The sequence below is a fragment of the Rhopalosiphum padi genome, chromosome 2 (genome assembly GCF_020882245.1).
Source record: "Rhopalosiphum padi isolate XX-2018 chromosome 2, ASM2088224v1, whole genome shotgun sequence".
NCBI lineage: Eukaryota > Metazoa > Arthropoda > Insecta > Hemiptera > Aphididae > Rhopalosiphum > Rhopalosiphum padi.
Genome location: NC_083598.1, coordinates 50965731 through 50976304, shown reverse-complemented (window position 1 = coordinate 50976304; position 10574 = coordinate 50965731). Strand labels below are relative to the sequence as shown.

The window sequence follows — 10574 nt, the reverse complement described above, 5'->3', positions numbered from 1 at the left end:
AAAGACAGAGGCCTATACATCTACACTACAAATTAAGATATACTGTATAATATATTAATTCGTGATCTACGCTATTAGATGTAATCAAAAATAATATTAAGGTAACCACAGTCCACAACCATCTATTCTGATTGTTGTTTGGTTATAAAACAGAAGAATTAGAAAAGGCGGGTGTCAATTACCAAACAGTTAACCACTAAACGTCTAAACCTCATATAGTCATATACAATTTTATAGATCTAACAACAGATGCTCACTCATATGTCATAGAATATTAAATGGTTATGATATAAGCTGTCCGACCGTTTCCGTCCAGAATCGTTTTTCGTACACAAAGATATATATCATTGAATTAAAATTTAACACACCCATAATACTTAATAGTAACCCACACGACACATAATGTACAACAGCTAGAGCAATACCTACCCACTTGTCAGTGACCTAGCTGAGAGTCATTTCATGGGGGAGGGGGCAAAATATTAAATACCTTAATTTAAAATCATTAAAATATAAGTCAAATATCGCATTAGTAACTTAATATTATATGTCAAAAATGTTAAAATTGTTCTATATAGGTATTAAATATTTTTTATTTGTTAGGTACTATTCAGAAAGTATACAATATAAATATATAATACATATTTATTAATCATTATATTCAGTCAATTTTTTTTATACTTACAATTTTAAATATTTACACATTAAAATAATTAACTATAATAAAAAAAAATCCTAAATTATTTTTTTACTGCCAACATACATATCATTGACTTCATCAACTTGAATGACTCAGCTACCTATGTCTATGAATATTATTAGTAGCGTTAACCAAAGCCGTATTTACCTTTTCCGAGACCTTTTTTTTTAGGGTTAGGCCCATAGAATGGCCTGATTTTCAAACGAAAAATTTGTCTAATTATACATGAAAACTAATAATGATGGTTTTGGCATAAATATTGCAACCGTATTGTATGTTTTATTTTGTTCTCATAATAATATTAATTTTATATATTAATAAATGTTTAGACTTATGACCGGGCGTCCGGGCCCCGGACATATATGAACCGAAAAAACCGCTCTGAATACGGCCCTCGCGCTAACTCAACTAGTGTTCTTCGTTCATATTCAACCTCAACTAAGTTTCAATCTAAGTTTAAACATGCGAAATATAATAATAATTAATAATGTGCAATAGCAAATATGTGCAAAAGCATATGTTAAAATCTATAAAAATACAAATTGATTTGTTTTATAGTAAAATAATTGAAATAAAACTTTCTTAAAGTTAAAAAAATACGCTCAGCAAAAGCAACATAATAAGTAATAATATGTAAAAATTTGCTATGTTACGTACTTGTAAGATGGAGACAACACATGTGGGTGTTGCGGCCTCTTAAACGATAACAGTAAAGAATTTAATAGGTACCTACAGAGTACAGGGCTACAGATACAAAGCACAGTAAAAATAAACGAAATTAATTGGACAAGTGGAATTCAGTATCGATAAGTAACGACACCAGTAAAGATAAAATTATATTATACCATATACTACTATAGTAGTATATACAAAATATATAAATATACTTTATTGGTACTTGTTAATTAACAACTCACCAAATACCTATTCATTGACTCATTGTCTGCAGGCAACTGTTTCAAAAAACATGGGTGTTATCATTAAAAAAAAGATGCATGATTTTTTATTTTTGATTACCAAAAAGTTAATTATTTAAAAAAAATTTAAATAAAAACTATGTACGCATTAACTTAATAATGCAAATTGATGTATGAAGTATATTTATACATTATGAAGGAATGAGCAGAGACTTCGGATAACCAATGAGAGCTGACTCGTTGTTTTTTATTGTTGGGATTGGGAAGTCAGTAGCGGATTAAGCAATTTGCTGCCTACCTACAAGCAGGACATTTGCCGCCGTCTCGAATTATAATATAATATTATTATGAATATATTTTATTCTTTAAGTGCGGCAAATTTGCAGCTGTAATCACCTGATAACTTTGCCTGTAAGGTAACTCGCGGCGCTGAAGGAAGTTCAGGCAATAATTTTTGAAGCTATGGAGGATTCTGTAACTAATGATTAGAGCCTAGAGGATATGAATGAACTTGGAATTAGAATCACTTTATCAAAAACCGAACATCATAAAAGCAATTAAAAATAAAAGACTACTTAGAGCACACTTGAAGAAGCAAAAATCATCAGGACTAGAATTTATAATGTAACAGGCGGTTCAGCGGTTTCATATTTTTTTTGTGACTTCTGATTATTGATTTTGTCATGATGACTCATCATTGATGAGGTAATAATGGTCGTTTTTATTTTGCATGTTTTTGCATATATTTTGAATAAAATGAATATTATTGCACATTTTAACTATAAGAATGCGAAAAATGCATGTTTTATAGTATATTTCGTATTTAATTCTAGCCCTGCTAATCATAGAGTATAAAACTTAAATTTTCCAATTTTTCAAACATACAATTCAAAATATTTCCATTATTGAATGTGAATTATAAATTTTATTTCTAAATTATTTTATTTTATTTATTTTTTTTTTACAAACAGCCAATCATTGATAATGTATTTCAATAAATAAATATTTTTTTTGTAACTAATTTTCGTGTCTCTTATAAAAATTGAAATGCATATTTTTGCAGATTTTGGTAAATAAAATGCATATTTTACAATTTTTTATTGTATATAAATCCTAGCTCTAATTATCACACTTTCAAGTACAAATGATTTTTTTTTAAATATTTTAATTTTAATTTATTAAACTTATAAAATAAGCTATTGGCATCAAAGTTTATATTTATCATAATATGAAACTGTCAGCAATAAATAAATTAACAATTGACCCCGATTAAAACGAGGTTTCATTAAGTTAAATTAATTTAACACGTTGACCGCCACGAAGGCGGCCGGTGGTCATCTGGTCAATGCAGGTGATTAGATAATAGGTACACTAAAAATGTAGTCATCGGCTGACACACTATAACCATATTCCCTGCACGTAAATTGACTGCGGGCTATCGCATTCCTATGTATTTTTTATTTGACTTTTTCGTACTGGCACTGAAATAATAATACGTATAATATTACCATTGCTTACTGCTTAGAGAAGATTATGCATCGAAGGGTATCTTTTTAACATAGACTGGATATTCATATTTTTAAGGTGTAGAAATAAATGCTTACAATGCTTACATAACAGTACTGTATAGTCTGTTGTTTGTATAACTTTAAAATAATTTCGTCTGGAAATACCCTAAAAAAGTAACGGAAAAACGAGAATTTTTACACAAAACTAGTTTTCGACAACATCGATTTTCAAATCGTAACTCAAAAACAAATCATTGCAAATACTTGAAATTTTCACCAAATGTTTATATTAACGTATCTATTTACGATTAAATTTTTAAAATATTTTGGCTTTTTTAAGCTATTAATAGACAATTGAAATTTTCGATTTTTCTAAGTTGTTTTTTGAAATACCGAGTAAAAAATTTGGCAATCCAAAAAATTTTTAAAATTTTATACAAGGTTTATTATAAGTTGTACTTATTTTAGTGAAAAAAAATAAAAATCTACAGTTACAATTTGTGTTTATAAGCATTTAAAGTTCAAAAGTTTACGAAATATGTCAAAATCGCGAAAATTCATAACATTTATTTGTGATTTATATTTAAGGTTGAAAAACCCAATACAAGGTTCTCCATAACTTTTTCTTCAAATAACTGTAAAAAAAAATTGTAGCGTTAATATAGGAAACACTTTATGAGTGTATGAAATTTAATTTTTTACGAAATCGCATAAAATAACGTTATACTACAATTTAAATATAGGTAATTATAATATAATATATCTTACTAATTATCCTAGACTGACAAATCATCTCCGTTCAGAATCGTTTTTTGGTATACCGTATACACAATGATAGATACCTGTCGGCTGTCATTGCATTCAAATTTTAAATTTAACACATCCATTATAGTGACCATTTCTATTCTATATTATACAGCAGAGCGATACCCACTTGCCCACCCTTTTTAAAAAATATTATTCATAGTAGAAAAAGATATTTTAAAATATTTTTATAAGTAATTCAATATTATTCATACAGGTTGTTCCACAAATCGCGATATTGTGCTACTACGAATGTTGTTCTGAGTTCTCAAAGGGGTGGGAGGTTCATGGGGTTTAAACCACTATATACATTGAAATTATGGTTACGGTCACTCTCACTACTCACTATTCACAACGTTCTGTTGCGAACAGACCGGACAGTTATAACCTTAACGTCCTTAACAGTTAACAGTTAACTGGCCGGTAGTATTGTTGTCGTCATATTTTTCGCGTATATACATATTATTACCTCAGACCTCCTACTAGTCTTACTATTAATTATACTACTTAATTATAATAATAATATCATCGGCTTGTATTATTAATTGTAAATTGTAATTAATTATTCATTTTATGACACAATTATGTTAAATTAAAAAATAATGTGAACTCATTTTCAATCATATTATTATTTTACCGATTACTATACTTTACTTCTCTATATCCGATTGTTTTTTTTTAATATAACATATAACCACTTACGTATTATGATCTAGTAGGTAGTCGTTATTGAATTGAAGTGTATAGGAGGTACTTGCCTACAGTTTATGTAGTTTAATTCTTTAATCATCCTCAATCGTACCCGTCGCAGTCGCCTACAATACTCATGGGGTTTTTGAGTTTCATCGGGCTCATTGTAGTGTTAAAGTTTCTTGTGTATTTTGTGTTGTTCTTTACCAGTGATACAGATTTGGAACTTTGGTTTTATGACAAGTTCAAGAGAAATCTCGGTAGGTATCTACATGCTGTGTAAGGCATTATTCTAATAAATTTTTAATTAGGTACCTATATCCATCTAAATAAAAATGTTATTCTAGTAATTGTGTTTAAAAATTATTTAAATAAGATTTTTCCAAAAATTCTGTCAACATGTCGTTAAAATTTTACCTATGTGGGTGTTTGCCATATTTATTTTGGTGTATACAATTTAATTGGTTGAATTATTAGGTAGTTAATTGTAGTTGGGCTATTAATGCAACTACTTAGGCAGTGCCAGATAGGGTTAGTACCGGTCCATCAAATTTTAAAATTGTTATTAATCCAAATTAAAATTGGTTTAGACAAATTTGTTTAATGCTAAATCTACTAAAATATGGTCTGATCCACCAAGTTATAGGTAGTCAATAACTCCTTGCTGATTCTATCTGAACTTACTATTAGATTAATATTTTAATTGACTTAAATATTTAAAAATATATTTATGAAATTTATATTGAAATAGTAGTGCAATTTCCATAGTTTTGATTTTATACAATTATACAACCCCCATTGAAGTTGTATTACAATACATTTAACTTAAATGGATATACATTTTTATACAAAATGAAGGGGATTTTATCAAAAATATCAAGATTTTGATATAAATTCTTTCCTAACAAAAAAATACAACTATGTACTACAGAATTGAGATATTTTATATAATAAATTTGACCATTTAATATATAAAATATAATTGTAAAGTAACTATTGTTATTTAATAATAAATTGTTTTTTTTTATATGTATAAAATATATATTTATCATATTTAGATTGGTGCTGGTATGGTATTATTGTACTTAAGATACATTTTATTATTCTAGACATTACATTAATTTTAATTTTCAATTGTACAAATTTTATTATAGATTCGTTTAAAGACAAGGTAGTTTGGATTACTGGTGCTTCTAGTGGAATTGGTGAACACATTGCGTTAAACCTTTCTAAACATGGCGCCAAACTTGTTTTGTCTGCTAGAAATAAAGACAAATTATATCAAGTTAAAAATCGTTGTATTGGTAATTTTTTAAACAATTTTATCTGTTATAAATTTTATTATATTTTAAATTTTGTATTAAAAAATTCATAGAACTTAGTGAAGGGAAGTTAACTGCTAAAGATATACTTGTATTACCAATGGATGTCACTGATGTATCCAAACACAATTCATTGTTTGATAACGTTATTAACCATTTCGGCAAAGTAAGAATAATATTATAAAAATTAAAGTATTAATAATAAATTAATTTGACACTTGAATAGATTTTTAAAAATATATACCTAATATTAACATATTGTTATTTTTCAAGTGTATTTAGTTTTAAAAATTATTTAATTATTAATCTCGTTGTTTATGTAATACCATGTTTTTTTTAATAGATTTCATAATTAGTATGGTTGAATTAAATTAGGAAGGTTTATCTTATAATTATGGTATAATAACTTATGGAACAGTTTGTCTTTTTTACCTTTTTGTATGTTAAAACAACTAATTTATTTATTTAGGTTACATAATACATAGAAATTTTTTTCTATAATACAAGTTCTGAGAGTATTATGAATTTAATAATAAAATAACCTTAACAATTAATATAGCTTGATATACTTGTAAATAATGCGGGTCGTTCACAACGAGCTGTGTGGGAAGATATTGAACTTGGAGTCGATCAAGAATTATTTGATTTAAATGTATTTCCTGTTATAAATCTATCAAGAATTGCTGTGAGATATTTTAATCAAGTCGGACATGGTCAATTAGTGGCCACTTCTAGCATTGCAGGAATTATACCAGCTCCATTTTCTGCAACCTATGATGCAACTAAACATGCTCTTCATGTAAGTAAAGAATTACTATGTATAAACTAATATTTTTAAGTGGTTTACGATAACTTTATGTGGTATGGATGAATCTAATCATAAAATAATATATTAATTATTTTATGGTATTTATAACTTAGTGTTATGAATTTATGATCATAAAATAATTTTAAATGAGGGCATTACATAATTGATAATAAAACTAATAAAATGAAAACTTAACATAAAAATAAACAATATTCATTTAACTTTATTTCTATGTTTCTATGTAGGTATTAATTTTATTGATTCATGCTCAAAAGTTGAATATTCAGAAAATGCCTATTTTATTTATTTAGGTTTGATTTTTGATAAATACTCAACTTAGGCTGAACATAAAAAACAAACAAAGTAATCATTTTCTGCTAAACATTACGACAAAATTCTTCTATATTTACTTATAGGTTAACAATTCAAACTTTGTTTGAAAAATAAATTGTTGTTTTACAAAATTTAAACATTCCAATCTTTATCACTTTGTGTAATTAATAATGGGCTTTTCAATGTATCAAATCGTTCACCTAACCAAACCATGGTATAAACAACATGGTATGATCGCTAAGGTCTAGATTTGGTTCAAGTCTACGGAACACATAATTTGATTACCTATATTATTATATTTTCATTAAATTATTATTACTATACAGTACCCTATGTCACATGTTTATCAAAATACCTAATCATAGCTTGTTGTTTATGTCATGCTCACAAATTAATATATTAATCTGTGGTCATGCTCTACACTCAGATCTTGGAATACAAGTAGTCCCTGAAGTAGACTTATCCTCATGCAAGTTATTCCACTGTTGCTTTACGAACCACTCAAATACACTTATTCTTGAACTTTATTCAATAATACATGTAATTAGACTAGCTAATCTCTATCACATTTGAGTATTACTTGCTACTCCTGGGTAATTTTTCTCCTCAAGCCAAGTTTTCCATGTTATGTTTGTATATTTTTTTCTTGTTTATTCAGATGTTTATTTGTAACCATTATTAAAATTATGTATTTTCTGATAAATGTTAAATATGTATATGTATATATAGTATATAATATTTATTTGTTAAAAGGGCTATCTTGGAGCTTTACGTCTAGAAAAATTGAACACTAATATTCACATTACTCTATTATGTCCGGGTCCTGTTTTTACCAATTTTCTTAAAGAAAGTTTTACAGGTCAACCAGGAGAAGTAATATGAATAAAAATTAAGTTTGTGGTTTATCTATTATATTGTAAAATAATTAACAGAAATATGGATTAACACATTCACCAACCGACAACAGAATGAGTGCTGAAAGATGTGCACATTTGTCATGTGTGGCAATAGCAAATAAATTAAAAGAATCATGGATGGCAAAGTTTCCGTTTATTCTAATTGTATATTTTGCAATGTACTATCCAGTGATATCATACAAGTAAGAAGATATAATATATATTATTTCAATTGTTACCTAAATATACTATTAATTGTATTGATATTGATGTACAATTTTAGTTATATTTTGTAATTATCATGATTAAATTGTTTTAAAGTAACAGATTAAGTCTTAAGAATAGTGAATAATTATTTTTGTTGATTGTTTGTATCCATCATTGTGTTTCTTTTGCTTACTTGGAATGATTTTATTATTTTTTAAATATAGAGAGTAAAGCAATTTAATAATCTTTAAATTTGGAAATACAAAATATATGTAATTATTCTATTGAATTTTTTTTGAATAATTAAAAAAGGAATTATATTTACAGATTTTATGAACTCTACGGCTACAAAACCATTAATAAATTGCGAGACAATCGATGAGTACAATTATAATTCAAAACTTGAAGATATCAATGTGTTTTATTTCAATTAATATTTATTAATTTAATCATATTTTAACAACTTTAAATATAAATACATTTTTATGTTACAGTGATGTTTTATTTTTATCTAAGATTTCTTTTCTAATTTGTTTAGCCTTGAGAATAACATTTTTAAATAAATCACAATAAAGATTTATAGCACTTGGTGTGTCATCATTGCCTGGTATTGGGTATGTAACAATATTGGGATTAGCATCTGTATCTACAATAGCAATAGTCGGTATTAACATTTTTGCTGCATCCGAAAGAACACTATGTTGTCCACTGTTGTTTTTAGATGTACTGCTTAGTGTATTTAATACTATGCACAGATCAGGCAATCTTGTTTCAGATTTGAAAATTCTAGAAGAATTTGTAAACATACCATCACGCCAATATCTTGTATGAGCAAATTCACCACATTCTTTTGCACAATTTTCAACAGTCAAACAATTGAGGGGTGATTGACACAAAAACAAAATAACTCCACCTCTAAAAACATAAATAAAGATATTTATAACATGCAGAGCCAAAAGTTTTTTTAGCAATTGTAAGTTAGCTTCAATTTATCTATTAGTTAGGTTAGACATACTTAATTTAAAGAAAATAGAGAAACAGTTATGAATAGGATGATAAATATTTAAAATAATCTATTAATTAGTAAAATGTATATACGCATATAATATTATGGCATTTATTTTTCTATTTACCTATATGATATATGTGCAGTAACGTTTAGTGCCTGTTGTAGAAGTCTTTTAGTATGATTTAAATCGATAATTAAATGTCCTAATCTGTTACCATACAAATATTGTTTCATTCTATTATCTAATGTTCCTTCTGTATGTCCAAAATGCACGCCAGCTTCAAATAGGTTTTTAATTTTAACCATACTTTTTACATCAAAAGCATCTGGGTTGGACAATTTATACTTGGATTCTAGAATAAAAATCCCAAATATTAAACAAAATTAATTCATGACTTACAATAGAAACTTACCATCATGAAGAGATTGTACATCTTGTACAACATCAAGTTGTGGTTTAGGTAACGTTGATAGATATGATGAACAAATCCTTGTTTTTAAATTGTGAGTAAAATTTTTAGCAAATATTTGTCCTAAAGAAAAATTGTTTTATAAAATAGAAGAATAAACAATTTTATTTAGATTTTAAATTATATACATAGTTTCAAGAAAAACAGAAATATCCTATTAATAATAGGTTATGACCTCTGATAATTAAATAATTAAACAAAATAATATATTTCTGAGGACTAGAACACAATAATTGTATAAGTTGTATGAAAAATTAATAATAGCAGTAGCAAATTTTATAAAAATTAAATATCTAATGATAGGTAATTTATAAATATATTAATCAATAATATTTAAGTAACAAATTTTAAAAATCTTAAAACAAAATTATTTCATAAAACGTAATTAAATTAAATATATATTAATAAAAAGAAATTTAAGTACATTTCTATAGGAATTTAAAAACTGAATAATTTGTATTTACTACTACATTCTGAGAAATCTTAATAATTTAAATTTTATTTATTTATCATATTATCTTACACCTCAAGACCCAAATAAAAATAGAAGCATAGCAAATTTTTTCTCAAATATTGTGTGTTACAAAATAACTAAAATATTACAAACCAAAGAAAATTCTCAAATTGTAAAGGAAATAAAAGTTGTGAAATTAAGAATACAACATAATATTGTTTTCTGTAACAAAAACACATTTGCTAAAAAATCATGACTTGACTTTTAATAGGTACAATATTATAACCCAAATACTCACTGTAATAATGTGTAGCCATATTATTAATTTATAAATAATAAATTAACTGGCAACTGCTATAAAATTAAAAAATTTTAAATTGTAAATTGTGATAAATCAATTTTTATTTTTTTATTTTCATTTCTTATCAGTTTTGGGGAACATGATTAAATTTTAAA

At 26.1% G+C, this 10574-nt stretch overlaps 2 protein-coding genes across 2 annotated transcripts; one reads left to right on the top strand and one right to left on the bottom strand.

The window, feature by feature from the left end:
- Positions 1 to 4298: 4298 nt before the first annotated feature.
- LOC132919748 (dehydrogenase/reductase SDR family member 7) lies at positions 4299 to 8678 on the top strand. The gene is made up of 7 exons (XM_060981559.1): positions 4299 to 4879; positions 5774 to 5923; positions 5995 to 6107; positions 6501 to 6740; positions 7836 to 7955; positions 8015 to 8181; positions 8513 to 8678. The coding sequence occupies exons 1-7, from the start codon at positions 4756 to 4758 to the stop codon at positions 8565 to 8567; spliced, it is 969 nt and encodes a 322-aa protein (XP_060837542.1). The 5' UTR covers positions 4299 to 4755; the 3' UTR covers positions 8568 to 8678.
- Positions 8588 to 10569, bottom strand: LOC132919749 (small ribosomal subunit protein uS2m). The gene is made up of 4 exons (XM_060981560.1): positions 10417 to 10569; positions 9608 to 9727; positions 9319 to 9547; positions 8588 to 9100 (listed from the first exon to the last, which is right to left on the bottom strand). Exons 1-4 carry the CDS (start codon positions 10433 to 10435, stop codon positions 8674 to 8676), a joined length of 795 nt encoding a protein of 264 aa, XP_060837543.1. The 5' UTR covers positions 10436 to 10569; the 3' UTR covers positions 8588 to 8673.
- Positions 10570 to 10574: the final 5 nt, after the last annotated feature.

What these genes read in the sequence shown, in the direction of transcription:
- LOC132919748 (XM_060981559.1), top strand. Translation starts at nt 4,756, where the DNA reads ATGGGGTTTTTGAGTTTCATCGGGCTCATTGTAGTGTTAAAGTTTCTT. An exon ending in CAAGTTCAAGAGAAATCTCG is followed by an intron (nt 4,880 to 5,773) that starts GTAGGTATCTAC and finishes ATTTTATTATAG; the next exon opens with ATTCGTTTAAAGACAAGGTA. An exon ending in AGTTAAAAATCGTTGTATTG is followed by an intron (nt 5,924 to 5,994) that starts GTAATTTTTTAA and finishes AAAAATTCATAG; the next exon opens with AACTTAGTGAAGGGAAGTTA.
- LOC132919749 (XM_060981560.1), bottom strand. An exon ending in TGTACAATCTCTTCATGATG is followed by an intron (nt 9,548 to 9,607) that starts GTAAGTTTCTAT and finishes TTTTTATTCTAG; the next exon opens with AATCCAAGTATAAATTGTCC. An exon ending in ACTGCACATATATCATATAG is followed by an intron (nt 9,101 to 9,318) that starts GTAAATAGAAAA and finishes TTATGTTTTTAG; the next exon opens with AGGTGGAGTTATTTTGTTTT.